Here is a 27,420-nt window from a genome sequence, read left to right as displayed (position 1 = left end):
TAGTAACTTACCGTTTAAAACAGTAACAACAATTCCAAAGAGTATTTCATGCACTTTCTATCTAAAAACATTAGTAGCTGATGCTTACCTAAATTAATGTTGTACTAATAATGGAAACTACAGTATGACCTCTAAAACACAATGCTAAAGGCTAGTGAGCATTTCTACTCGAATACATGGAAGGGATGAGGATGTGGCTGGATGCACTACAAACATCTACACACACTCCGTGGGAAAAAAAGTTTAAAAAAACAAAATAAAATGAGGATTCACAGAAAGCACAGAGTTATCACCTTGAATCATACTGGGGGAGTGGAGAGGAATAGCTGCAAAATAATTTAGAAAGCAAATGGGAAAATTAATGTAAGATAATTAGAGGCAAGCAACAGAAAATATCAATAATAAGTGCAAAGAAAAAGTAACAATCAGAAAAATAATAAAAGCAACATGTTTGAATGCCACCTTTAGAAATTATTTGGCTTTTGCTTCATATATAGTGACACATGTCATATAAAATATGCTACACATGGGAAAAAATCCGAAAGGGAGGGTTCATTTAATTAGTCAGCACAACTCTAAGTTCTCTGGAAACTGCAGAAGCACAAAGAGAAAATTTGCTGTTTACTTAGTCAGCAGAGAATTTATTGCAACACAACTTCTTCATTGAATTCCAAAAACATGCTCCTGTGTGCCATGGAAAACCAGTTCTTGCACTTTTCTAAAGCAGTTTATTTTCCAAAGCATAATGTATAGATATAAGTGTGGCAGGATACTTGAAAGGAGTATCAGTCCATGCCATCCATTGCACTGCTGTCAAAAATGAGTTCCGTGGATACAGCAGGTTGAAGTAAACTATATATAGTTAATGTAATTTAAACTACATATAAATAATATAATTTAAAATACAGTAAACTGTAATTAATCTGATTTAATCCACTTTGCAAGACTGGATCCAGTATTTCTGAGTTTTCAATATTGGAAGGCGGTGTGGCACACTTCAGCTAAGAAAATGAAGGAGTTAAAGGCAACACAAAGAGAGAACACTGACATTTTACTCTGGGAAAGCTGCAGGAGTAAGCTCACATCTGACAGCTGAAAGTCATTTTGGTGAGGGTCTCTATCCTTCCAGAGGCCTCAAGATTCATGATGCATTTCAATGAACTGCTTACAATGGACCCTGTTCAAAATATATGCTGGCAAAACAACTTATCTGAACTCAAGAAGAAAAACAAAACATTCTCTTGGCTCGAAAAAAGGAAAAACCAGAAGAGTTGAAATCACTGCCAACAATTTCTACTTTCTTCTCCTTTCACTGATACATTGCTGGATCTCCACATCCTGCTCCCAGAATCTTTCTCTACCTGGGTTAAGAAATAAGAACAAATATGGATGCTTTCTTCTAACAGTGGGAAAATGGAGAAAAGAGTGACCTGAGGCAGCAGTGGTGCTCCTGGCACGACACATCAGGGATGGAGATGGCAAAGAGCAGTGGGGTCAGAGCCTGGCCACAGAGCCACCGCATCACGAGGGCAGACAGCCCCTGCCCCCGGCCACAGACAGAACTCGGGACAAAGACAGGGATGAAGCACCCCAAACAAGCAGAAAAGGATTTGCTGTTTAGGAAAAGACTGGTAGAAGAGATGTGAAAAGTCATGATCCTCTGCATATCAGATGTGCTGAGGTACTGGAAGATGAGAAGGGAACATCTGTTGATTGCCTCTAGGTGAAGATAACCAGGAAAATCAAACGGGATCGTATTATAATATGGAACCACAGCTGAGAAGTAAATACACAAGTGAGATTTGTTGTTTTTTTTTTCCCTGACCAATGAACTGAATCCTCAGAGGATAATTTCTGATGGACTTTCTGTGTCAAATAAGAAATGTAATGGGTCAGAAAAGCCCTACATGTTTGGAGAACATGTTGGTTTATGCCAATTTGGAGAGCTATACCTCTTCGGAGGATATCTGTCCTCTCCTTGCCACGCAGCCCCACAGTTTGCTCCCCTCTGAGCAGCAGCTTAGACTATCTCTGCATTAGAGAGGGTCATGTACCAAGGGAGCAGATCTTATGTGAAAGCTCCCATGTCCACAGAATACATATTTTGGAGGGCTGGAACCATTGGTGAACATGCAGAAGACCTAAGGGCGGACAAGTCTTGTCCCAGAGTACTGGCAGGATGGAAATATCACACCTATCTTCTATCAGGATGAAAAGAAACTTGCAAATTTCAGACCAATCAGTCTAACCCAAATTACCAGGAAATATCCAGGAATAAATTATTTAATAATCATTCTATAAGGGTCTAAATGATTAAGGCAATTAATCAAGATAATATTATACCTTGCCTACCACTAGTCTCAAAATAAAAACAAACCAAAAATATAAAGCGGCAATGAGCAATTCATGCCAAATGAATTTGAATTCCTTCTTTGATGTGTGGAAGTACTGCCTTGGTACCTCAGTAAGCAATGGAGGAACAGTAGAGATAGGTAAGTGCAGGATCATCTAAGAAGTTACCTCAAAAGAGATACCATCAGTGATTTCCTGTTACACTGGAAGGGAACTTTAAGGCCATATTTCACTGTCCTGGCACAGGTGCTAGGCTAAATGTCTTCACAATTTCAACACAGAAAAAAGGTCTGAAAAGTCTTTGGAAAATAGGATCAGAATAAAAAGCTGTCTTGCTAAAAAATGGAAAAAGGAGCTGGAATCAACAAACTGAAATACCGTAGAGACAAATGAAAATAGAGGGGAGAAACCAAACACTTAAACACAAAAATAACAGCAAAATTTAACCAAACTTCAGGATTTCAAAAGAGAGCCAAGAAATGCTAGCAGATCACAAACATTCACCATTAGAAACTGAAATTACCAAAAGGAAAACTGTCACTGTGGGACTGCTTAAGCGTGCTATGTGTCAGACCAAAGAGATGGCGATCCTGGCTTACAAACAAGCTCTCATCAAAGAGGGGAGAGCTGGGGCAGAGCAGCAGGAATGTGCTGAAATGAGGAAAGCACCACATAGGAGGGTCTGGGACGTTTCAGTCTAAAAGACAGGATTACATGTCTTCTGACATAGAAAACAATTGTTAACAGACCAGGAAGAGATTGTTCTCCATGTCCACTATGGATATGACAATGGATATCCACCATGGGTAAGAAACAGGCTTAGTCTGCAGCAATGAAATATTAAGCTGACTATTAGAGGAAGAAATAGTATAACAAAAGATAGTAGACTCCTGAGGGTGAGGGCCTATAAAATATCTTATTTTTAGTCATTATTAGGACATTAAATGTATTTCAGGAATGGCTTGGCTAAATTTTATCCTATAGTAAAGGAAAGGGTTGAGCTACCAGCTCTCTGAGGTCCTTTGCCAATGTACCATTCCATGATAACCAACAGTCTTCAGCTTTTGATACTGCAATCCTTTACATTTTAATGCTAGCAGCGACCATGTGCAGTGTTTTATCAGCTTGGGACCTAAAAATCCACTGCTGTATAGATCTGTTCAGCAGACGCAGGTGCAGATGTGCATTGTGGGTCCATAGCTTTAGATTTCTTGAATTGGAAATGAAATATTTTGGTATGTGCCACACTCATTTTTATTATAAGAATGTAATCAGCCGCAAAATGGGGAAGTCAATAAAAAAGGATATGAGATTTTATGTCCTGATCTCAAAAATTAAACAACAAATATTTACATTAGACAATCTAATAATATGCAAAGATTACTTACACATTCATTTGCAAATTTTTACAATATGCATTCAGACATACTACTGCATTTAAATCCAAGTCTGTGTGGCACTGTCAAGAAGCACCTAAATTACAGTGATGACTCATAAGTAAACAAATAGCACCACTAAAATCAAACTACAGATATTGGAGACTAGGCAGGAGCTGGAAGTATAAATAAAATAAGAGACCAAATTAAAGCCTCCAGTTTTTCCTCTATGAAAGAACAGAAAGCATAAGATTCTATCTCTGATTTCATATTCCAAATAATTTAACACAATGCAAACAAAATCATTTATGACACTTAAAGCAAAGCATAAGCAACAGAAAAAACAAGAACAGGACTCTTAAAGAGAAGCCTACAGGATTACTTTGTTTAGGCATTCAGAAAGGTAAGTGCAGCAGCAAGTTTCTGGTTTGATATGCAAGAATTTAGACTGACTACTGTTATTAAGCACCCTCCTTGAAGTCAGCGTGAATTTTGCCACTGGCTTCAAGTGGAGCAGGAACAGACATGTTATCAGCCATTACAGCAGGCTGTGTTCTACAGCTAACAATACAGTTCCACATCTAAAGATAAAGAAAATTGTTAAGTGACCTACCCAGAATGGATGGGACTCGAAACAAGGTTAACATTGTCCAAGGTGTCTGGAGCCCAGCTATAGTGCCTGAGAGAATCAGAATCAAACTCCCTTTGAAATGTCAGGTGCTTCAAAATAAAACAGATAAATTGAAATTTAAAATTAACATTAGAAACACTTGTTTTAAATACAAACTTATTAATATAATTTTATTCAGTTCAGATCTGGTCCTTTCCATTTAACAGTGGTGATACCTCCAGGGTTAAATTACTGGAAATCCCGTAACAGAAACCTGAAATACACACACAAACTCTTGTCTCTTCGAACACTTTTTTTGCCCACTTTTTGCACTTCCTTCAGTCCCAAGAATGTCTCTCCCCAGTCTTTACTTACTTTTATGTGCCAGGTTAAAAATATTGAAAAAAAAATATTACCATTTGATCTGCAGTCATACACCATATAGACAGGCAGTGTAACACTACCCCTCAGAGGATGCCATTGGATAGATCCTTATTCAAGCAGAACCTGTGAATAACTTCCCTGGGAGTTTCACTGAGGCTGTGAACGCAGGAGGGGGTTGGTTTGTCTTTATACACAACCAACATGGGCACTGTTTTGTGGAGTGCCACTGCCCCTACTCATCTGGACAGAAATAGCTTTAACCCTGTGAGGCTATAATTAACTCCCCCCTCGGACAGATACTGAGGTGTGATTTGTTTCTCCTGCTGCCCACGCACATGGACATTCATGCATCCTGTCCCCACAACATCCCTCACACTATAAATCCTCTTATTGGACAGCAAAGCTATCCCAGCAAAATACTTTCTTTTGCTTCTGTTGTCTTAGGAAATTAAACCAACTAAACTTCAAATACTCTTTTCCCCTATTTCCAGGGTGATATGAACACGTCTCCCCAGTTTAGGAAGCAACAGCATAAGTTACATCAATACAAATAAGTCAAGAAGCAACACACACAATCTTCACCCAAGATGATGTTAAAAACGTCAGTGTTTCCTGTAAGTAGGTTGTTTGCTGCTTAGAGGCAAATCCAGCTAGAAAGAGCAGCCTGTTTGGACTGAAACCTCACGGGCTGTTTTCAAATCAAATTCAATGGGTTCAAGTCAAACCAGAGCCAATTACACGCTTCTGAAATCTTACTATTTCCACCTAGGTTTTGTATATGCTGACACATACTGGTAGTGCAAAGTATTTTGAATAGAAATACCAGCATTAGAAGTAAATCTGGAAAATTCAGTCATAAACACACAAAAATACTTCTCTTGAGAAGCTTCCATGAGATAAGCAGGCAGATAGTTGTTGTGTTATTGGCTGGGACAGCCAACACTTCCATCTCTCTGTGGTTTCCAGAAAACTGCACACTTTAGGCACTTCTTTCATTAGAAATGAGGATCTCAGGTTTCCTTCCAAAAACTATAGACACTGTAATTTACTGCCCATTGACAGAAATCCTTGCAGAGTGCAGCTCTGCTCTGTCACTCCTGGCTCCATGCCTTCTCCTTTCCCTAGCTCAACGCTTCTATCAAGGATATTTTGTTAAATTTTGTGCTGTAACAGATGTACTTGAGGCTTGATGGCTCACACTCAAACAACAATAGAAGGCAAACTTGCATATGCTAAACAGGAAAATATACCATCAGACATAAAATGAATGCTGTCAAAACAATAACAATTAAGCAACTAAAGTGGACTTAATTAGTGCCATTTGAAATATGTGTTGTAATTTAGTTTAATGAAGACAGTTCTCTTAGTCTTTCCAGTAAGATACTAGGGATACTAGGGTTGTCTCAGGCATTGTAAAAATTTAGATAAACAAAAATAAATTTATTATTTTGCTCATCATTATAAACAAAAATAGGACAAAGCAAAGAAACGTAAGAAATGGGCCCAAAGGAACAACACTATTGGATGTTTGTCCTTGAAAGGCCTGCTACCCTGCACAGCGTCACTGCACCGAGGCCCAGGCATGCACCAGGACACACGTCAACAAATAAATGTGGGGTCAGGTTTCCTGTAACACATGAAAAATGCTTCTGTTCCCTTACCAGTGGGATACAGAAAACTAAACACAGAGCCATATAAATTCCAAGGAAATGCCATCACTCCAAAATGATCTGTGCTAGACAGAGGTGCTCCTTTACCCATGGATGTGCCCTAGGTTTGCCTACACATGTTGGTGGAGTTCCTCAGTCCAGTTCCTTATCCTGAGACATGGTCTGTACACCAGGTGACTGGGCTTTTTAAAGCATTCCTTTCTGACCAAGTGCAATCAAAACCTTTTGGACATATTTAAAGCAAGCAAAAGCCCAAATTCTGCAGCTAATAATTTTGGTGGAGAAACAGAGTAGCAAAAGCTGATAGCTGGACACAGCACACATCTGTGAATCTAATTTTTTCAGGCTGTTGAGGTGCTGGATTTTCTACGCAGGTAAAAAAAAATATCCTCTGTAAGTTGCAATATAAGCAGTCCAGAAGACAGTACATTGCCAGTGACATCAAATCACAGGATCCATTCTGTGTTTGGTCAAGTCCCAGTGTTCCCTCCCTGGACTGAGGGAGATTAAATATGCATTGCTAAAGGGTGTGGCAGCCTCAAATGCAAATGTGTGTATAAAAATACTGAGGGTTCTGCTGGCAAAGGTCCTGCTGGTTGCATAACTGAATATCCAGTCTGTGTAATATCAGAGTTCAGCAAACAGAAAAATTTATGCCTCCTCCCAGATGAATTTATCCAGACTGAAGTGATTCAGCAAGCTGCTATTTAATGGACAGCCCGAGTCATCCTGCCTTTGGCTGATTCAGTTCAGAGGCTGATGTAAATTACTCCATGGAGAAGTCATTTGGATTTAGTCTGAGTTGCTGCATCCAAGGTAATGTGCCAGGACACAGAAATTTTAACTTTGCTCCAGCCAGGTTATGAGGTACAGCGTGGCCTGGATTCAGACTTCCCTGTGAACAGGGTCAGCAATAAACCACCAAATGCAAACAATGGAGAATACAGTGACTTCTAAAGAATTATTAGAAACTCTTCTCTAATACTCCATTTGTTATGTTGGCAGTGAGGTTCGGTAAGGAATGGTTTCAAACCTTCCTCATTTGACTCTTTCCAGACTCCCAAGTCTACCAGGAATCCTGGAGAGAGGTGGCTATGGGATCGTCTATCTTAACCAGACCAAGAGGTTGGCAAATGCTCCTTACTCTTTTACACACTGATGCTTGTGATACAATTAATTTCCAATAATTGACTTCGCTGCTGCCATGAACTCCAGACAGGTCTGAGCTGTACAAAAGGAGAGAAAATGGCATGTACAGACAGGCAATGGATCATTCTATTTCAAAGCAGTGTGATTCCCAAAACAACCATAACTCCTCTCAGCTCCCAGATGGACTTTCAGAATATCTAACCACAAAGATCTTTATTCCTGTGAATCTCATTGGTGGAACACAAATTGGTGCTCTCCCTTTGCTGCTTTCTACTGCCATAGTAGAGATTATCTATGAGCCCATTAATGTACAGAGGGATGAGAAAGAGGGGCAAATATTTGGGATACTCTCCATCTCCCAAATGCACTTCTCCTGCTTCAGCCAAAAGCTAGGGCTGGGCTGGGCAGAAAACCACAGAAATTCCAGAGGATTAATATATTTTTGTCACGACATGGAGGTTTGGAGAAGCCATGGCAGAAAGTTTTAGCTGGTCTCCCTTTCTCATGAAGATAGGTTGTTGCTTTCACATCGGTTTTGTGCAGAGTCATGGTTTTACTAACCTCTCAAGACAGCACTGACATTTTTTCCCATTACCACATTCTTTGAGAGTTGTTAAACATACAGCTGGTCTTAAGTCTTGTTATGTAATAACATGATAAGATGAACCCTAGCTGCTAAATCCATGCCATCCACTTTAATGGGAATCATGAACATAGCCAGAATCCTAAAACAATGCAATATATTCTCAGGCTGAAAAGTCATCCTCTCCTCTGAAATTTCCATCATATCAATGATGGATTGCTTAATGAAGTCTTAGAAGGCATCAAAGCAGCTTTAGGTGATCAGCCCTGACATAGAATTTCTTGTCTCCAGTGCCAGTGGTTGGAGATTTTGTTTTATGACTTCAAATCAAACAAAACCACAAAATCACTGCTATGCAAGCTTTGAAAACTCTCCTTAGATGGCTGTTGCAAATTAAGGTTATTGGAGGTTTACAGCATTTCACTTAGAAGTAACAATCTAATAATAAACATTCTGTTGCTAAACAGAATCAGATTTCTGCCATTCTCATAATGCTACCTGTGTGTAAAAGCTGTAGTAAAACTCGGTAGCTTATAACAGAAAGAGAATTTACAGACTAATACAATCAACATTTAAAATGTACAAGTTCTGCTCTGCGAACCCTTTTCTGCATGAAACTATCCTCTGAGATCAATAACCCCCCAGCCCAGGAATGCTCCGTGAAAAATCTCTGTTTCATTACAATCCACCTGATGCTCTTCCAGGACATAAACAACAGTTCCTCTCCACAGTCCTTTCCAAGTAAGGCTTTTTACGTGAATTTTTAACCAGCTTCCTAGCATATCCTTGACTTCTGTGTATCAAGAAACTCCTGAATAATTCAGTTAGATTTGGAAATCTGAAGTAAGTCTACCAAGGAAAATGCTGAGGAAACAAACAAAGCACACAGTACTCAATAATGCCCAGCTTTTGGAAAGACTTTCCCACGCTACAATCAGGTCAAAAGATGCTGCTTTTGTTGAATTAGTCATTGCACAAGTGTTTGGAAGATATATAAACTGAAGAGTCTATAATAGCTTAATCTTTACAAGGTCAAATTCTTCCCAAGAGTGAAAAAACAAAGACAGATGTTGGAGCCCCCTCCATGTGGACAGAACAGGCAAAGTAATTCCCAGTCTATGCAGTGCAAAGGTTGCTCAGTGTCAAACTCCCAGCTTATCAAGACACTCCAAAGACACACATAACAGGAGGCTTGCAGGAGCACCCAGTGACCTCAGCTGATAACCAACCCCACACTCAGAGACGTAACTAGTCCCTTAAAGACTCTTTTGGTTTGGGACCCCACCACCTGTCTCTTCCAGGATCAAATCCAGAAAATGGTAATCCCACCATCTCTTGTTCACAGCTCCTTTCTTGCCCGTTTTCACAAGCTAAGAGAGCAGCCATAGCCCCTGGAAGCACAGCTGAGGCCTCCACACTGCAATGCCCTGCAAATATGAAGCACAACTACCCGGTGGCAGAGACACAGAACATACCTGATCCTTTGCTGGGACCAGCAGCTCCTCAATCATCATGCTGTCTCGGGCATAGGAGCTCCTGTTCAGCGTGTAGGACCTATCCGAACTGAAGGAGCGGAGGCTGTTGTATTTACCATTTATCATAGAAAGTGCAGGTGACAATGAGATGAACAGAAAATAAAAATAAAAAAAATTAATACATGCAACTTCCAGGGATAGCATAAAATGGCAAAATACATAATCTGTGAAATAAATAGAAGGAGGAAAATGGAATGAAAAGTATTTGACTTTAAATAAATATTCCCTTCCCTACAATATGCATAAACAAAATGTCAACAGATGCTTACTGCTTTGGCAGTAATGTTGTGGTTTTAGAATAAATCCAGAAAAGTGTATTCAAGTATTTAGATGAACCTTGATAAATATCTCCAAGCCCTAATCCTGAAGGCAACCCATGAGGGCAGGTCCCGGGGGAGCTGTGGGTAGGTTACAAAGCCTGCCCACACAGCTCAGGTTGCTGAAGCAGGTTTAACTAAGAGCAAGTTTTATGTGATGTCATTTCTCTTTGTGGCTGAACCACTTCTGACATTGTTCCAAACACCATAGTTATACCTACAGTTATAAAGGAAAGGATAATAAGTTTGAAATGAAAGGATAATAAATTTGCTTAATGACAACTAAGTACAGATTCCAATGTTTTGGGAATTATTTTGTGCATGTTAAATTATTAAGAAATAACTATGATCACTCTTAATGTGTTGCAATTAAACCAACAGAGGAGTGTTTTACATTTAACCCTGGAAGGTACATTGTGGTATGTGCTAAAAACATGCTGCAGGCCTAGACATGCTTGCTACGTGACAAGAAATAAAGTAGTAAAAAACGTGAATTAATACAAAGCAACATCCACCAACATATTACACTTTTGAACTAGCAACACTTTTCACACTCAAAACTCTACGCATTTCATGCATTTAGTAGTTGCTAATTGAATTTCTCTAATCCCTTAGCACATGTTCCTTCATGTGCTGGAAGCAGAACTGGGATCACAACTGTAGGCATATGTTAAGCAGACTTTTACATGATAAAGGGCATAAAGAATTTAAGTTATATTTGTTATAACAGAGGGATATTCTCTAAGGCTGAACCCACCCCCTGCTCCCCAAAATAAAAGCATATCTCTTTCCAATGCTGAAGAAAATGAAGATAAGCAATGGCAGCAGCAGAAAGATGAGAGAGATGTAACACGATGCCATGCCTTCTTACCTGACTTTTGGACTAAAGCAATTTACATTGGAAAAGAAACAGGAGAAATAGAAAGCAAAAAATCAGACAGGAAAAGCAAGATGTTATGGCTGGATGGTTTATATATTTAATGTGTTCATTTCTTAATGTTACACTCAGAATCAGCAGTAAGATGCATCCACAGAATACTTTTTTTTTTGCTAAATGAAATACTTCACAGAAAAAAACACTGTATTTGTCTCCTCTGAGCATAACATGAACAACACAAAAAATGAGTTACGCAGCAACAAATAGTAATGACACTGCTAAAACCAGAAGCATGGGAATATTAGATTTGTCTCAAAGAAAAGATAACATGGGTTTGAACGTCAGATCTCCCTAACAGATCATGACTATGGAATCTGCTCTCCCACCTGCATAGGGAGCACTGTGTGCAAGAAGAGAGCTGCAAGGAGTGAAAAGTGTCAGGTAAATCAGCACTGGGTTCTGCACACAGAGCACGTTCCCTCTGCATCACCACTGCCCTGCTCCAGCCCTGATCACAGTGACAGAGCTGTGTGATAACCCCGTTCAGATTTGAAAGCAGCATGCCAACTTGGTTAATTCAGTTTACTATGACACGAGATTCTCCCTTCAGATCTAATTTGCTGATTTTCTGGCTAATGGATTATTTGAAGCATTTTGGCATTTCTCATGAATGTATGATCTCATACATACTTATTAACTTCCCTAAAAATTGTAAATCAAGCACAACATGGCTGGGGACTACTAAAGAGCAACTTTCCACTGCATGATGGCATTTCCAATGCGGCCATAACAAACAGGACTAAAAGGTAGACATCTAAGCTTTACCTTATGGGAGTTGCCATTTGCTGTTAGACAATGAACTCACTTTTTAAAACAGATCTTTAAACTACAGCATAGGAAAAAGCCCTCAGGGCTCCAGCTTATGAGGTTTAATTATTAGCTTCAGTACAATTCAACTGTCAGTAACTACACTGCAAATCCCCAACTATGGAAGTAATCTCTGCTCACACAGCTTTAACTGTTTTGAGCAACACACACTAAAGGCTTTAGCAACATTCAAAAACAGAACCTAAAATGTTGATCTGGAAATACCTGCGTTGAAATTAACATTAGCCAGACAAGCTATTAATTTTACAACATTTTATCAGGTTCACAGAACCTTTGGCCTGTTTTTCATAATACATAATCCATTCCCTGTCAAAATAAATCCTGCAACAAATTTAGGGGAAACTTGCCCCTCCCTTTTTTTTTTTTTGGGGGGGGGGAGGAACAATTTTTTTAATATTATCTTTTTCAGTTGGATTACTCACTAGCACCTCTAAAGAAACAAAACCACCAAATAGCAAAATGATTTGTCATTCAGTTTTTCTGGCACTTACATTTTTCAGCAAAACACACCAATTAAGGATCTCTCTACTGTGAATATCAGTCTGACTAGTGGCAGTCAAAAGGAACCTGGTTTTGCTGGCTGCTCTAGATCACTTTCTAGACCAGCTGCACACCGCTAGTGAAGAGATGTTCAGGGCATGAACAGAGACCAGAAAAAGTGAATAGTTAAGTTTTCCGTATCATTGCCATAAGAAGCCAACATGAATAAAGAATATGAAATAAAATTGCAATGAACATATGCTTCAAAGGAAGTACACCCCCTCCACTTCAAAACAGACTCCAGTGCTACGTGGAAGAGCACGGTTGGTTCGGGAAAAACGTACCTGTGGTGACACATGAACATAAGAAACAGTAAATACAGTACCTGGCGGAGCGGGCTCCCAGGCTGAAGCCCATGTATCCTTCAGCAGGCAGAGAATCATCTCCCAGCTCTTTCAGATCCTGAGGTCCGAGGTATTTGTCTGTATCGCCTGTCATTGCATCCTCACCTGCCAGACAAAAACCAGGCTGGAATCAGAGCTACACGTATGGCAGATGTCTGTGTGCTTAGTAAGTCATAACGCCCTTCTCTGCTCACCAATAAGGAATCAATCCAGTCACCCCCACTTTCCCTAAGGCTCTTTCCACGTTGTATGTTAATTATCCACCCTCTGAATATGCCTGAGAAAATAATTTTATTGGGGGACAAACGAAAGAAGCAAAATTCCACCTTGACGTAAACACCATAAAGTTATACGAGGGATGACTTTTGCCCAATCGTTCCAGCAAGCTAAAGAGTTCTTCTGTACTTTGCATCATTGCACTCGCTTTTGCTTTCCTTATGGAAAAAAAGCCCGAACCGACAAAGCTGGACCATTCCATGTGAGGGAAAAGAAACCCAACAAAACAACAAATCAATCAACAAAACCAAACCAACCCCTGCCTGTGAGAGACAGCCTGTTTGCCCACCAGCCCTGAAAAGTGCTGCAAGCTTGGATGGAGGCCGAGGGAAGGAAGAGGCCCGCCTTCTACCTTGGGTATTTCTCAATACCTTTTGGAAGTTTCAATGTAAGACGGGGTGATTTTTAAAATGTTTTTGTTAATGAACCGCTCCCCACCGCCAGGTTTATTTCCGAAGGTAAGCTCTCCCCGAAGCCTGCTCTGCCCGCGGCAGCCGGGGCCGAGGGCGGTGCCGCCCCGTCCCCGCGGCGCCGAACAAAGCCGGGCCCGCCGAGCGCCCGGAGTGGGGCGGGAGCCCGGGCACCGCCGGGACACGTGGGACCATCCGCACAGAAGGAGATCCTTAGCCGTTTTATCCAAAAAACCCCAAGAGGAAGGAAAGTTAGATGTTGGGAGAGGCGGGCAGGCGCCACAAAGGGTTAACGGAGCAGCTGCCCAGCAGGGAACATTTGCATGCCATTACATCATGCAAACCTACATTCCTGCATTGACAGAGCAAGTCCAAAATATGCCTTTTGCGGTTGTTGGATTTCCCCCCCACCCCCGCCCCGTTCCCTCAACAGCACAGAGCAGAGAGCGCTCTCTGTAAACTCATGGCTTGCCGATATTCACTCTCTTCCTTTGTTGTGAACGCATTTTAGGTGTGTTAAGTTTAAACTGCACAACAGAGAAGTTTAACAACAGCGCGTTCCCGAAGGTAAATGACTCCCAAGCCCAGACACACGTTTCCCGCTTTCATTCAAGGACTTCAGACTAGTTTCCATTCACTAAACTCAGGAAACCACAGGCGAGCTCTGGTTTTAAACTAACAATCAAGTCTAAAAATATCCCTTCAGCTACTGCTTTGCAAATGGCAAACAAACAGACCAACTTTCTCCTCCAGTCCAGCAACAACCAGTATTTTAAGCAGCAGTTAAAAAACGAAAATGTTCACAATACACCAGAAAGCATTCAAAAACCCGAAACAGAAACATCATACATCAAGTGAAACTTTAAAAAGTCTTACTGTTTTGGAAAGCCATTTTCACCAGCCTGGTCTATAAGATTTTTTTTTCCCCTGGTGTTTCCAAGAATTCCTATTAGTCCTATTAGTCCTTAAGCAGTGATTTAGACTTAATCTCCAAACCAGCACAAGCAAACTAATCCCTGTGGGTCATATTCGCTTTCCACACAACTGAGATCTTCTTAACATCTTGATCTCTTCGTATGTATTTTAGGACATGTGCATCTTTGTCCTCTCAACTCAGATTAAAGTTCTTTGCAAATATGAAACAAAACGAAAAATAATAAGTAAAAAAAAATTTAAAAATCCCTTTTTAATCACTCTGCAGACATCCCTTTAAAGCTTCTGCTGATTGGATTACAGCCTCCCTTGGCAAGCCTCTTGAATGGTGACATAAATGCAGGCACTCCAGTTATTTGTATGTAAATAGGGGTGCTGCGAGGGTGTAGTTTTTCTGTAACTTGATGCCGGGGCTGAGCAGGGAACGCGGGGCTGCGGGGAAGGCGCTGCCTCCGCCCGCCCTCCCCGGCGCCTCCCCCCGCGCCCACCGCCGGCCGCTCCGCTGCCCCGGGGGCTGGGGAGCCCAACCCCAGCATAGCCCACCTCCCTCCCCGCCCTCGGTGTGCGGGGCTGCTGTCCAGGGAGAAAAGAGGACCGAAACCTGGAGGGCGAGAGATCCGGGCAACTTTCAGCAACTACGAACTGGGCCGCTAAAGTTGGAAACTTTTGCCCTTATATTACCTGAAGATAAGCGCTGCGCCACTGTAAAGAGCAGAGGAGGCATTTTCTTTAAGAGCATCGTTTGTCAAAGGCAGGGAGAATGATAAAAAAACTCCCATTCAGTCGAGCTGTAAAAATACATTAGATGTTATCCTGCTCTTCAGCTAATCCAGCTGGGGCAGGATTACTCTGATGAAATGCTCTCATCAAGGAAAAAGCTGCATCTAGGAGTGGTAATTTCAAAGAATTCCAGACATTGTTTTGTGATCCTAGGAGGCTGGAGCAAAATGGGTGGTGCACGTTTCAGCAATCCCACATTGTTTAATTAGGTGCTGCAGCCTAATCCTCTGTGCTTCAGGTAACAGTGAGCACAATGTTGGCTCACAGCACACGGAATTCCTGCAGAGAGGGTCTCACAGAAGAGTGAAGACAAAACTCATCTCTGAACACAAACAACAGAGAAATGCCCAACAATGAGGCAGCAATGAAAAAACACCAAAAGATACTGCACTGCTTTGCTGCCTTTGCCATCCTTCCCTTCCCAATAGGCTACATGTTGAAGAACGGTGATGTCCCTGGTAACAGTGGGTAAACACAGCTATCACAAATAGAAGAAACAGCTCAAAGTCCAGGGAAAAACAGTGGCAGTAGGTCAAAGCAAGGGTCCATCAGTTCTAGTGCACCCTGTCTCTGACAGCAGCCACATTTCACAGGAGACTATGGGAACATGGACCAGCAGAAGTACTCCAGGACATTTTTCTACCTGGCACTAATTGTAACATGTATTTTCTAAACACGAAAGCGGCTTGTATAGTCATGAACGGTTGTTTTTTTTTTCCATTTAAAATTCTTTCAGTTACACGTTAAATTCGTGTAAAATTTTTATGCTCTCTACAACAAGGACCTGTACAAAGGAGTCATAAAAGTGAACTACCTCCTGCAGGAGGACCAGCACTTTCAGGCTGGATCTGCCTCTTGTTGGTTTCACTGATGTCCCCTATTTTTAGACTCCTGCAGAGCAGCAAGCATTGTTGCTCACTTTGACACCCATTGTATGTTCTCGCCTATCCCTCACGCAATTTATTTGGTTTTATTTTCTGGGATAGAAGGTTCTACTGTTTTTACTCTTTTCTCCCCAAGAATTTTTTTCTTACCTCTTATCACCTTTCTCATCCCAAGTTTTCCCTGTTTTTCTGGTTCTCCAGCATGTCTCCTACAGCTGGGAATTGCAGGCGTATAAGGGTAGGTGTTCTCTTTAGAGGCCAGTAAGAAATACAGGCTCTCTGGCAGCAGGAGAGACGGCATCATGTGGCTTGGGAAAAGTCCCAGACAAAATTTAATCATAGGCTGGGATCCAGATGAGCATTTGTCATTTGGCTTTGCTAAAGATACCTGAGGATTTTGCCCCTCCTTCATCACAGCCTGTCCAGAGCTGTCCTGATGGCAGAAGACAGAGCCACAGGGAAAAGGAGGATGTTTCAAGTTGTAGCCAAGGTTTTGGTTTCACAAAGTATGGAGAAAAGCCAATACCAAACCACTGAAACCATTATGAACATGTGAAATTTTATGGAGCCAAAGAAACTCTGAAAACTGAGCTTAGAAATGTAATAAATCAACCCCTCCCAAAATGACCAATAACAGATTTTCATGCATGGTGATGTTCTGACCTGTCTTAAATGCACTTAAACCGTTGTATCTTAGCACTTACTCAGGGATCAGGCAATGTGCATTCATGTTCTGTTAGGACATCTGTCTAATCTTCCAGGGATTGATTAGTATGATACTTATTCTTACTGAGGTAGGCATCTCCATTAAATTGCTTTAAAACAGTTTTGTTATCTACTGTAGGTCAAAAGAAAAATTAAAAGCTCAAGAATAACTGCTTTTTGATAATAGCTAAACTCTCCACACTGATTGGGTTTATAGATTGCATTCTTTTTGCCCTTCACTGCTCACAGTCTCTCTCCTCTTTGTATCAGCTTCCATGGCTTGCTGTCCCTTCCCCTTTGGGACAGCAGCAGCAATTTCAGGGAGGGCTGTAGTGACAGGGCTCATGGCAGGGTTGTGGCAGGTGCCACAGGGCTCCAGCTCCATCCACCAGATTAAAGCTCCTGCAGCTGCCCAGAGGGATGCTGAGAGGATGAGCATGCGCTGCAGGGGAGGGGATTCCTTCCAGGCCTCCTGCAGACAACCGGGTTTGAGCTTTACCACAGTTGAGCCCTGCTCCCCACCAGCCTCATGGCCACAGGCACAGGGCTGGGATCCCCAGCTACATGGGGAACCAGCTCCCAGCTGGAGATAGTGAGAGGAAGGACCCAGTTCTCCCAGTCTCAGGTTTCACATTTATAAGATTTGCAATCTCTTTAAAAATAAAAGCACAGCACACACTCAGTGTGTGTTAGAATTGCTCTTCTACAAACTCTGCTGTGTATGAAGGTGAGCCCTCATTTCTTTTCCCCACAAAATTATGTGCACATCTTTAAAAAAAATACCATTTCTTTTTTGTGGTGTAGCAATTTCCCAACACTTAATCTTACTTAGGCAGATTTGCCAGAGTAGTCTAGGAAAAAGAATAAAAATTCTCTCTTCTCAACCAGTTTGACTCCAAACCAAACTCAGCAGGGAAAAGAAATTACACAATTCCCATGTAAATACTTATTTAGTGGGCACAGCAAGACATAAAACACAAGGAAATGGTTTCCTGACATTTGTCCCTGAGCTCTGAGTCTCTACTTTCCAAGTCTCCAATTTCTCTTGTGAGAGAAACCTTGAGGGCTGCGGCTCATTGAGAAGCCATTCAACAAGTCTGTCTCACTGAAGAGTTCTGGCTGATGACATGAACATGAGCCAAGCAATGGAGAGCTTGGATTTGTTTGCTAAATTTGTGCCTTTCTCCCACTTGGAAATCTTTGGCTCTGAGATTTGTCAAGAGTGCCTTACAATCTTGAACAGATTTGTCTCGACTGGTGTAAGTGGATGCATTATATATAAATCCCGCTAACACTGAGGAGTTGCAAGGATGGGCATCACTGAGTTGTCTTTACAGATATGCAAGTCAGAGAAGAGACACAGGCTAGTGGTTGTCACCTCAATGCCTGTAATTCATCATGAGCCTTGCTAAACACCTGTTATCTGATTTGTGAGCTCCCTTTCAGTACTGGGTTTGAAAAAAATCCTGTCATCACAGTATCATGGAATGGCCTGGGTTGTAAGGGACCTTAAAGATCATCTTGTTCCAACTCTGCTGCTATGAGCAGGGACACCTTCCACTAGACCAGGTTGGTAAAAGCCACATCCAGCCTGGTCTTGAACACTATCAGGAATGGAGCATCCACATCTTCGCTGGGAAACTTGTTCCAGTTCCTCACCACCCTCACAGTGAAGAATTTCCTTTTAATATTGAATCTAAACCTACCCTCTTTCAGCTTAAAGCCATTCTCTTTGTTGTGTCACTAAAAACTTCCTCTCAAACTTTCCTATAGGTCCCATTTAGGTATGGGAAGGTGCTCTAAGGTATCCCTGGAACCTTCTCCAGGATGAACAACCCCAACTCCCCCAGCCTGGCTTCACAGGAGAGGTGCTCCAGCCCTCTGATCATCTTTGTGGCCTCTTCTGGACTTGCTCCAACAGCTCCATGTCCTTCTCACATTGGGAACCCACAGCTGGATGCCACACTGTACGTGAGGTCTTGTGAGAGCTGCCCATGGTGCTTTGGATGCAGCCCAGGACATGGCTGGATATTTCTGGGCTGCAGGTGCACATTACCAGGTCATGTTAAGCTTCTCTTTCACTAACAGCCTCAAGTCCTTCTCCTCAGGGCTGTTCCCAATCCATTCTCCACCCAGCCTGTATTTATGTTTGGGATTGCCCTGATCTTGATGCAGGACCTTGCACCTGACCTTGATGAACATCATAAGTTTCACACGGTCCCACCTCTCCAGCCTGTCCAGGTCTCTCTGGGCGGATCCCTTCCCTCCAGGATGTCAACTACACCACACAGCTGGGTGTCATCAGCAAACCTGCTGAGGGTGCACTGATGCCACTGTCCACACTGCTAACCAAGATGTGAAATGGCACCAGTTGTAATACCAATCCCTGAGGAATGGGACAAATCACTGGTCTCCACTTGTACATTTGAGTCTTTGAACACAACTCTGAGTGCCCCATCCAGTCAATTCCTTAGCCACAGAGTTGTCCATCCATCAAATCTCTCTCTCCAGTTTAGACACAAGGATGCAGAGTAGGACTGTTTATGTATAAGTGAGTCTCTCAGCTCCCCTGGCAACAACAAAGGTACAGTATACAGTCTGCAATATGCAAGGAATCAGTTGTATTACCTGCATTCCTAATTGTTAGTTTGGTCTTTGTTATACTGAGAGGTAGTGACTAGAAAACCCCTCCATAGATTTGGCTTTAAAAATGATCCATACATTACATTTTACATCTTTAGTTCCTGCACCCAGGCTCCCCACAGGGTGTTTATCATCTGTACCTCACTGTGCAGTGGGACACAGCAAGTTCCTGCCCTGTTAACTCACACTATTATGCATCAGTGTTCCTGTCAGTTGAAACAATGCAGTATTTTGAGCAGGACAATGGCCTAGGAGAGCTATTTGGAAAACACGTACGTATGGTAAGAACATGATCCATTTGGAACTGCAGCACTGGGAACACAATGACAGATGGGAAACAAACCTCAATGCATGAATTAAACAAGAGCTGCACACAAAGAACTGAAATATGTTTTACACCTTGCTGCTTGAATGCTATGAAAATTAAAAGTAAATACATCAATAGGGATGAAGAAAGAGAGATTGACTAAAGAAAAGCAAGAAAATTGAACACAGTCAGTTGTTTTAAAAAATACAGTAACTTTGTTCTTTCTGCCATTGACTTCCACTACCAGCCATTTCTTCCAAAGGGTTTTGGTATTTTGTCTTCTTGTCCAGCATTTCATTTTTCAGTTAAAACAATAAAACAGTTATTCACTTTATAGAAGCAGCAGCAAAATGATTATTCCAGGAAAGTCAAGGGAATTTGATCAAAAAATCGTAAGAAATTCAGAAAAAAAGTTAGAGGATTATCAGTAATAGCGCAAAGAATTTTTGAAAGCGCTCTTAATTGTAAAGCAGAAGTTATTGTTAGTGAGATAATAAGAAAATTATCTGAAAGGATTAGTTTTCAGACGGATGAAATAAAAGGAAGAGGCTTAAGCTAAATATCAGTGCAATACAAAAATGCACAAATACCTTCTTCAACATCTGACAAATATTCAGCATCACTGAGTATTTCAGGGGCATTGGCTTTACGAACTGCATGATTTAAATAAACAAAATATATTAAAAAAAAGCACATACTATCAATGCGTCAACAAAATCAACGTACAACAATAACAAATGTGCAATGACCATATCCAACAAATAATGTGTGTCAGTCTTGGGATTTTTAAACAGACATTTCTTACAACCACAGAGTGAAAAAATGTTTTTAAAAAAATTTTTAATACCTTCATCATCAGACATATCAAGAACTTCATTCATGGTTTCGGGTACATTCATTTTGTGCTTTTCTGTAACAGTCTGTAATAGAAAAAAAGTAATTTTAAAGTGCAGGCATAACTTTTCTTAAAATTCTAGTTATTTTTAAAACTAAATGCAAGATAAGATTTTTATCTGCAGTTAGAAAAACACAAGTTAATTTTTTAGCTTCTTATTCACTTTCTGTTTCAAAGATGCATATGTACTATATTAAAAAGACTACAGAAATAGGCAATATTGTATTTGTTTTTTAAATCATGTTAATATTGTTGTATCAGAAAAAGCATGAGGGGAAAGTCTAGATGATGCTTTCAAAAGAAGAATCACATATACTGAAATGAATTTCATTTTAGGGGGGTTAAAAACAACTCTAGGTAGTCATCTAAATTTTGAGCAAGGAATATGTCATCTCCAATAAAATCAAACTTTCTGAGGGAAGTATTTCTTTTGTGACATCAGAATTCTGCAATTTGGGAGGGGCTGAAACTATGTGAATTTTTTTCAGAGGTGCTGCAGCATGAATTGTGTGTTTTTCCCACAAATAAGAAAAATTGTAACCACACACAGGCTAAATGATACTCCTGAAAGGCTTTGTGCATGAAAGACACTCAGAAGCCGTTTGCATGATTTTCATTCCAACGTTTGTATTCATTCAGACTCAAAGACCAAGATAAAGAAAAATAAAAGCAGGAAAAAAAGTTCTGAATGCACCTGGAATCTGTTCCTAGAATACCTGTATCCCATGAATGACATACACATGCACTTTTTACTTTCCAGATGGGATACAACACAACAACTGTTGGTAGAGGTTTGGGTCAGACACGAGCTTCTGCAGTTACCATTCAAGGAGTACAGTAGAATCAAAAAAAACCAACCAAAACAAAACAAAAACCCACTCCCATCTTTATGGGGGTTTTAGATTGTATTTTTTTTTAACCACCATTACTTCTCATGCTTCATATGCAAATAAGAAATAATAAAAAAGCTCAGGAGGGCAAAATATCCTTTCCATTTTCACTTATTTTAAAAGATTTCAGTTTTTCTCTGGCCTTATCAATACTCACTTGGCATTTCATGTTTCTTAGGCTACTGCCATCACTTGATATAGGCAGAAGAGCTCCTCCATGCTCAAACAGTACAAAACCTACAAAAAGCCTCATGCAATTCATTTTGTGGGAATTACTTGCAAAGCTTTTTAACACATTGTTAAACCAGCAAAATCACTGGACTTTTTTCCAGGTACTACTGGATTTTTTTCTTTTATTGGTGTTTGAGTATAAATTATAGTAAAATTAGCTATGTTCATCCCTGATGCCTTTAAATTCAGCTTATGGAGTTGTTTAGGCACAAGCCTCAAAATGTAAGTCTCAGCAATCAATTGAATTTCTAAGACTCTCAAACGTAAATCACATTTCGTGTCTAGAATTCTAAGGTCTCAAAATTACACACTGATAAGTAGCATATTCTGATTTTAATGAAAATTATTTCTAGGCTTCTCTTAAGAGCGGGTGTTTGAGGTTGTATAGGTCTTTCAGCATCTAACATTTCCTCCAGCACAATTCAGAGCCTGAACTACCATCTCTCTGCTCTTCATCTACAGAAGATAAATGGTCAGACACTTTATGCAGCACAATTCCCCGCCCCTCCAGGTTCTAAAAGCCAAGAACAACCTTGTGATATTGAGAGTTTTTAGCATAAATGTGTGATTTTCCTGAAGCTACCTAATTGAATAGTAGGTAGTCATTGAAGTTTTGCTATCCTGTATAGTATTTTCTATCAAATTTTTCTGTGTGGAAAAATGTTTTGGAATCTTTCTAAAGAGGAATTTGTTCCTGAGAAAACATAGAGAAAACGTGTAAGGAAAAAAAAATCAGTATTACTTTCTAGCATATTCCTTTCTATCTTATTGTTCTGAAATTTATCTTTTGTGTGGTGGATTTTCTGTAAACTACTGAAACCACAGCCAGGAAAGTCATAGGAAGAAAAGGTGCATGCAGTAACAGAACTAAAATCTGCCTCCCATCTCAAATTGTTGGGGATCATCATATTGCAACCACCTGCTTGCACAGATAGACCACACAAAGAGGTGATGACGAAACATGGGACACACATGTTAACTGTTTTCCACCCCTGATATGTCTAAAAACACATACATGTGCATTTTATCTTTTTAGTCAGAAAAATAAAAATAGTTGCTGAAAGGAAAAAGCAAATTTGGAGCCAATATTCTGAATTTATGTTCTTTGGAAACAATTTGGGCTTTATTATTACGGTAATGCAAGGAGGCACATCACCTCAGAAAACTGTTTTCTTCGGAGAGCAGTTTGGCAAAACATTAGTGAACGAAAGATCCTTCTGAGAAATATTTTGGATTCTGTGAATTTTTCTGACAGCAGGTAATATTTGACCAGTGCTAGTCCCTTCAATGTCTCTTGGCTAATGCTTCCTGAGAGGCACGACAGACAAGCTGCAGTTCACATCCACATCAGGGAATGGCTATTTGGGGTTGCAGGGGCTGACTGTGGCTGCTTGCAAAATACAGCCTTTCACTATCCTATGGAAGGGGCCAGAAACCACACAATGAGCTGCTTTTAAGTAAATTCCAACCATTTTTTAGTATTGGAATGGGTTCTCTTAGGTCAAATTCAAGCTACTAAACATCAGATCATGGGAAATGCTCTCAAAGGAGGGCGGCAGCTTCTGTTTACACAAGCCTGTAGGAATATCTTTTCAGCTGCAAAATCGTTCCCTAAACAAGACGTGTGGCAAATACTGTGTGGAGAACCACTGCAGTTATGACCAGTCCTTTACACTGACCATTTTCTGCTCAGTTGATGCTCTTTCTGTGTACATCCTCATAGTGTCTACTACCTTGAAAATAGACAACTCATGTTTCACTTAGTATTGACTTTTATATTGCTATGACGAAATAGGTGACTGGAATCTCAGTAGTCATATAACTTAACAAAGTTTAGTTATAGTCATATTCTGGCTTTGGAAAAATTCTCCCATTCCCTACCAAACTGAACTGTACTTACAATTGTAGTCATGGTCTCTTCTGTCACCACCTTCAGTGTGTCAACAACTGAAATGTAGCCAAGTCGCTTAGCAATGGCGAGGGCAGTGTTTCCATTCTAGCAATTGAAACATTAGTAACAGAAGTTGAACGTTAGCAAGCAGAAGTGTAGGAGCTGCTGGTTAATTACAGAAGAATGTAAAATAAAAGAAAAAATTTCATTTTCTGATGGAAATAAATATTTGGATAGTGGGACATATAAGTGGGATGAAATGGGATGAAAATGAAGATGTTTTCAGATGTTCGCTGTTCTCGTTTTGGGAGAGATGATGGTACAGAGGATGTGGGGGTGATGGGAATAGGCTTCCTCTGCTCTTTTCCTGTCCCACCACACACATTTTTCAGGCCAGCCTTACCACAGTGAGCTCGTTGGGCGCGGCGCCGTGCTGGAGCAGGACGTTGATGATGTGGGTGTGTCCCTGCTGCGCCGCCTGGTGCAGCGCCGTGTACCCGTTCTGCAGGCACAAGGAAAGAGCAAGGGCGAGGCTGCGGTGGGCACAGCGCACACGGCGGGCACGGCCTCCACGGGACAGGGGAGAGGGGGGACACTCACCTTCGTTTTGGCATTAACTTTCGCAGAATGTTGCAGAAGGAAGTTCACGATTTTTATGTTTCCGTAGTGGCAGCCAACGTGCAAAGGAGTGTATCCCATCTAGAATGAACATCAGCAGTTAGTAAATGCAGTTAGTGCTTATCCCACAGGTGCCCTGGTTTAAAAAAAAATCAGAATCAAAAAAAGAAAACAGGCATGAAACAGGAAAAATCCCATTAAGCTTTATTTCTTTGGACTATGTGAAAAATCCTCCAGCCTTGGAAAAAAACACTCTTCTCACGAGAGCCAATTAAAGTGCTCAGTGAGTACTTCCACCAACTCTCAGTGCCTTCAGGTGGATGCCATCTGAACCCACATACGTCTGTGTGTCTCTAGGTGGTGTAGCAGGTTGCTGACCATTTCCCGTTGGATTATGGAGGCTTCTTTCTGCTCCCCATCCCTCTCTTCCAGCTCAAAAGGCTGGGTACCTGAGAACAAGTGGTCTTACTATTACAGACTGAAGCAAAGATGACATTAAGTACCTCAGCCTTTTCTTCATCCTTTGCCAGTGTTTCCCCCCACATCCACTAAAGGAGGGAGATCCTCAGTCCTTTTTTTGCTACTGTATTCATAGAAATGTTTTTGTTGTCTTTTACGTAGTAGACAGATTAAGTTCTAGCTGGACTTCATATTTTCTAATTTTCATCCTGCATAACCTCATAACATCCTTGTAGTCCTCCTGAGTGGCCTGCCCCTTCTTACAAAGGTCATAATCTCTCCTTTTTTTCCTGAATTCCAGCCAAAACTCTCTGTTCAGCCAGGCCAGTCTTCTTCCCTGCCAGCTCATCTTTTGGCACACAGGGATGGCCTGTTCCATGCCTTTGATATTTCCTTGTTGAAGCACATCCAGCTTTCCTGGATTTCTTACCCCCACAGGACTGGCTCCCAAGGGATTCTCTCAATAAGTCTCCTAAACTGGTCAAAATCTGCCTTTGGAAGTGGCAGTTCTGCTGACCTTCCTTCTTACTTCTCCAAGAAACAAGAACTACCATTTTGGGAGCACTGCAGCCAAGACAGCCACTGACCATCAGCTCACCCCCCAGTCCTACTCCGTTACAGAGACAGGTCCAGCAGGAGCCTTCCCGAGTTGACTCCCTCGCCAGCTGTGTCAGGAAGCTCTCTTCCACACACTCCAGGGACCTGCTAAACTGTTCCCTCTCTGCTGTGTTGTACATCCAGCAGACACCTGGTAAGCTGAAGCCCTCCAGGAGAACAAGGGCCATGGATTGTGAGCTTTCTTCTAACTGCTTAGAGAATGTTTCATCTGGCTCTTCATCCTGGTTGGGTGGTCTGTAACAGACTCACACAATGATAACTGCCTTGGCCTTCCCTAGTTCTTATCCATAAATGATCTGGAACTAGATCCAAAAGCCAACCACCTGGGTAGAAACACTGAAAGATGGGCTCGTCTTGTATTAACCACGCACCTGCTGCTCTTAACAGTGTGAAAAGGTGAAAAAATTCCTTTGCTTCCCTGCTCTGAAAATAAAAACCTGGTGCACAAAAGGCAGAAGCACACAGCTCAAATCTGCAGCTTGTCATCCTGCATTTTAACATCCATGTCAGTGAACTGTGCTCAGGTAAGATAACTTGGTCAAAAGCACCAAGGAGATAAATCCAAGGTCAGCCTGTGGTTCAGGAGCCAGCACTACACATGTTGAAATAATCAAGTCAAAGCCGCTCAGGAGAAAGAGAAAACCTCTGATGTGAGCTATTTCCACTAGAAGGAAGTCTCAAGTGTCCGTTGGTTTATACAGTCTATTTTTTATATCACTTTGCATCTGACACTACTTCACACAAGGTTACCTAATTTCAGTTGTATTAACACATGCTAGAAGATGGTAGCTGTGACAGTTACTTTAAATCAGGATGATGTGGGAAGATAGATTGTAAGCATAGTGCAGGAGGCAATCTTTTCCAATGAATTGCAGCTGTACTGATTGCCAAGGAGTAGAAACAGCCTTGACTGCCCAATGAGCTTGGGTGTTACGAAAGAGTGGGTTAGGTGGTCGAGAGTTACAGTGGGAGTTGGAGATTGATACCTGGAGTCTGCTGGCTGTGCTGTGAGGAGGAAAGGACATGCAGTTGTGCAAGGGACAGACAAGGTAAGAAGATGCTGTGTGAGGGACAGACAGGTTAGGCAGCCAGGTAAGGAACAGCTTGGGGTTTAGCCAGTCTTGTAGAAGGAAGAAGGAAATTTGCAGAGAGGAGAGAAGGAGTCAGAGCTGTGTGAAGCTGCCTATGAGGGAAGGAGCAAGAATTGCCTGAAAGAAGGCATGAAAAGTTTTTAAATAAAGGACTGGTGATGATGCCAGTCACGTCTGTCTCGACACAATTAGTGCAACAGGGTGAGTCATTAGTTTCCAGTTAATGATATACCCTTTGCCATCTAAAGAAACTACTAACTTTGACAACCAGGATGAGTTAATCAGTGCCAGAAACAGCACTGAATCAAAATTCCATCGGCATCAGCAGAACAAAACTTTCTGCTGTCGTATGTGAACCTTGGATCAGATGCCAAATGGAACTTTTCCTGCACAGAATAATAGCTCACAATAGTAAAACCGGAGCAGTAGCTTAATTGCAGTCATGAACTGAAACATACGGACCTCATCTTATAGATATTGTTAGTTTAGGATTGGCCAAATAACTTCCTGTTCCTAGGGGTGCCCAGAGTCTGACTCTGACAGGACTCTCTGGTCTGTCCAGAGTCTTGATTCTTCAGCAGAATGATGACTCACAGTCATGTACCTCAAACACAGCTTCTACAGCCTCTGCTTCTACATGGGTGTCAAAGATAAACTCAGATTAAAGGATGGCCAAGCTATCAAAAAACAGTTAAAAAAATAAAGCTGTGAGACCTCCTTCTACAAAATCTTAATTCCTTTCTCCCCCTTCAAAATACAGGCCTCTTAAGGTGACCAGCAAGGTAAAAACCAAAAACAAACAACAAAAAAATCAGCATAAAACCAACTAGAGAGATGAAATCCAAAGTCAAGGACCACCTGCTGAGAACCCCCTGCTAATAACCCTAAAACATTAAAATCTGGAGCATATCTGAGAGCTAAGACTAGCTGACCTCAGCTTTCCCTTTGAAGTGATCTGTAAAGGCTCCTCTGCAGCCTGTATCAACGAATAATGAAAAAGGAGCTATCAACCCCCCATATTTACTGCAGTGCAATGACAGTTTCCTTCTAGAAATGGTATACAGAGAGACTTACACGTGGTATCTTCAAAAATGGCTCTTTGTCACTCCTGACCAGTCTGATGTTTGAATCAGAGACTAAGTGAAAGCTTTCTCCCCTTCTCCT

General features: G+C 41.3%; 1 protein-coding gene across 11 annotated transcripts in view; it reads right to left on the bottom strand.

The window, feature by feature from the left end:
- ANK3 (ankyrin 3) overlaps window positions 1-27,420 on the bottom strand; it is a 293,933-nt gene that overhangs the window by 59,388 nt on the left and 207,125 nt on the right. For 7 of the 11 annotated variants that reach the window (XM_088168802.1, XM_088168803.1, XM_014882314.2 and 4 more), the window contains exons 19-26: window positions 24,071-24,169; window positions 23,874-23,972; window positions 23,480-23,575; window positions 20,411-20,483; window positions 20,154-20,216; window positions 12,607-12,730; window positions 9,600-9,702; window positions 4,342-4,448 (exon numbers count right to left, since the gene is read on the bottom strand). In XM_088168802.1, the coding sequence (XP_088024928.1) occupies window positions 4,342-4,448; window positions 9,600-9,702; window positions 12,607-12,730; window positions 20,154-20,216; window positions 20,411-20,483; window positions 23,480-23,575; window positions 23,874-23,972; window positions 24,071-24,169 (764 nt within the window). The remainder of the gene's footprint in view (window positions 1-4,341; window positions 4,449-9,599; window positions 9,703-12,606; window positions 12,731-20,153; window positions 20,217-20,410; window positions 20,484-23,479; window positions 23,576-23,873; window positions 23,973-24,070; window positions 24,170-27,420) is intronic. The other 4 variants (XM_088168804.1, XM_088168807.1, XM_088168801.1 and 1 more) reach the window with 3 other exon arrangements.

Source organism: Sturnus vulgaris, chromosome 8, assembly GCF_052056855.1.
Source record: "Sturnus vulgaris isolate bStuVul1 chromosome 8, bStuVul1.hap1, whole genome shotgun sequence".
NCBI classification, from domain to species: Eukaryota; Metazoa; Chordata; class Aves; order Passeriformes; family Sturnidae; genus Sturnus; species Sturnus vulgaris.
Note: the sequence above shows the minus strand (reverse complement) of the source record. Positions and strands in the feature narration are given on the sequence as shown.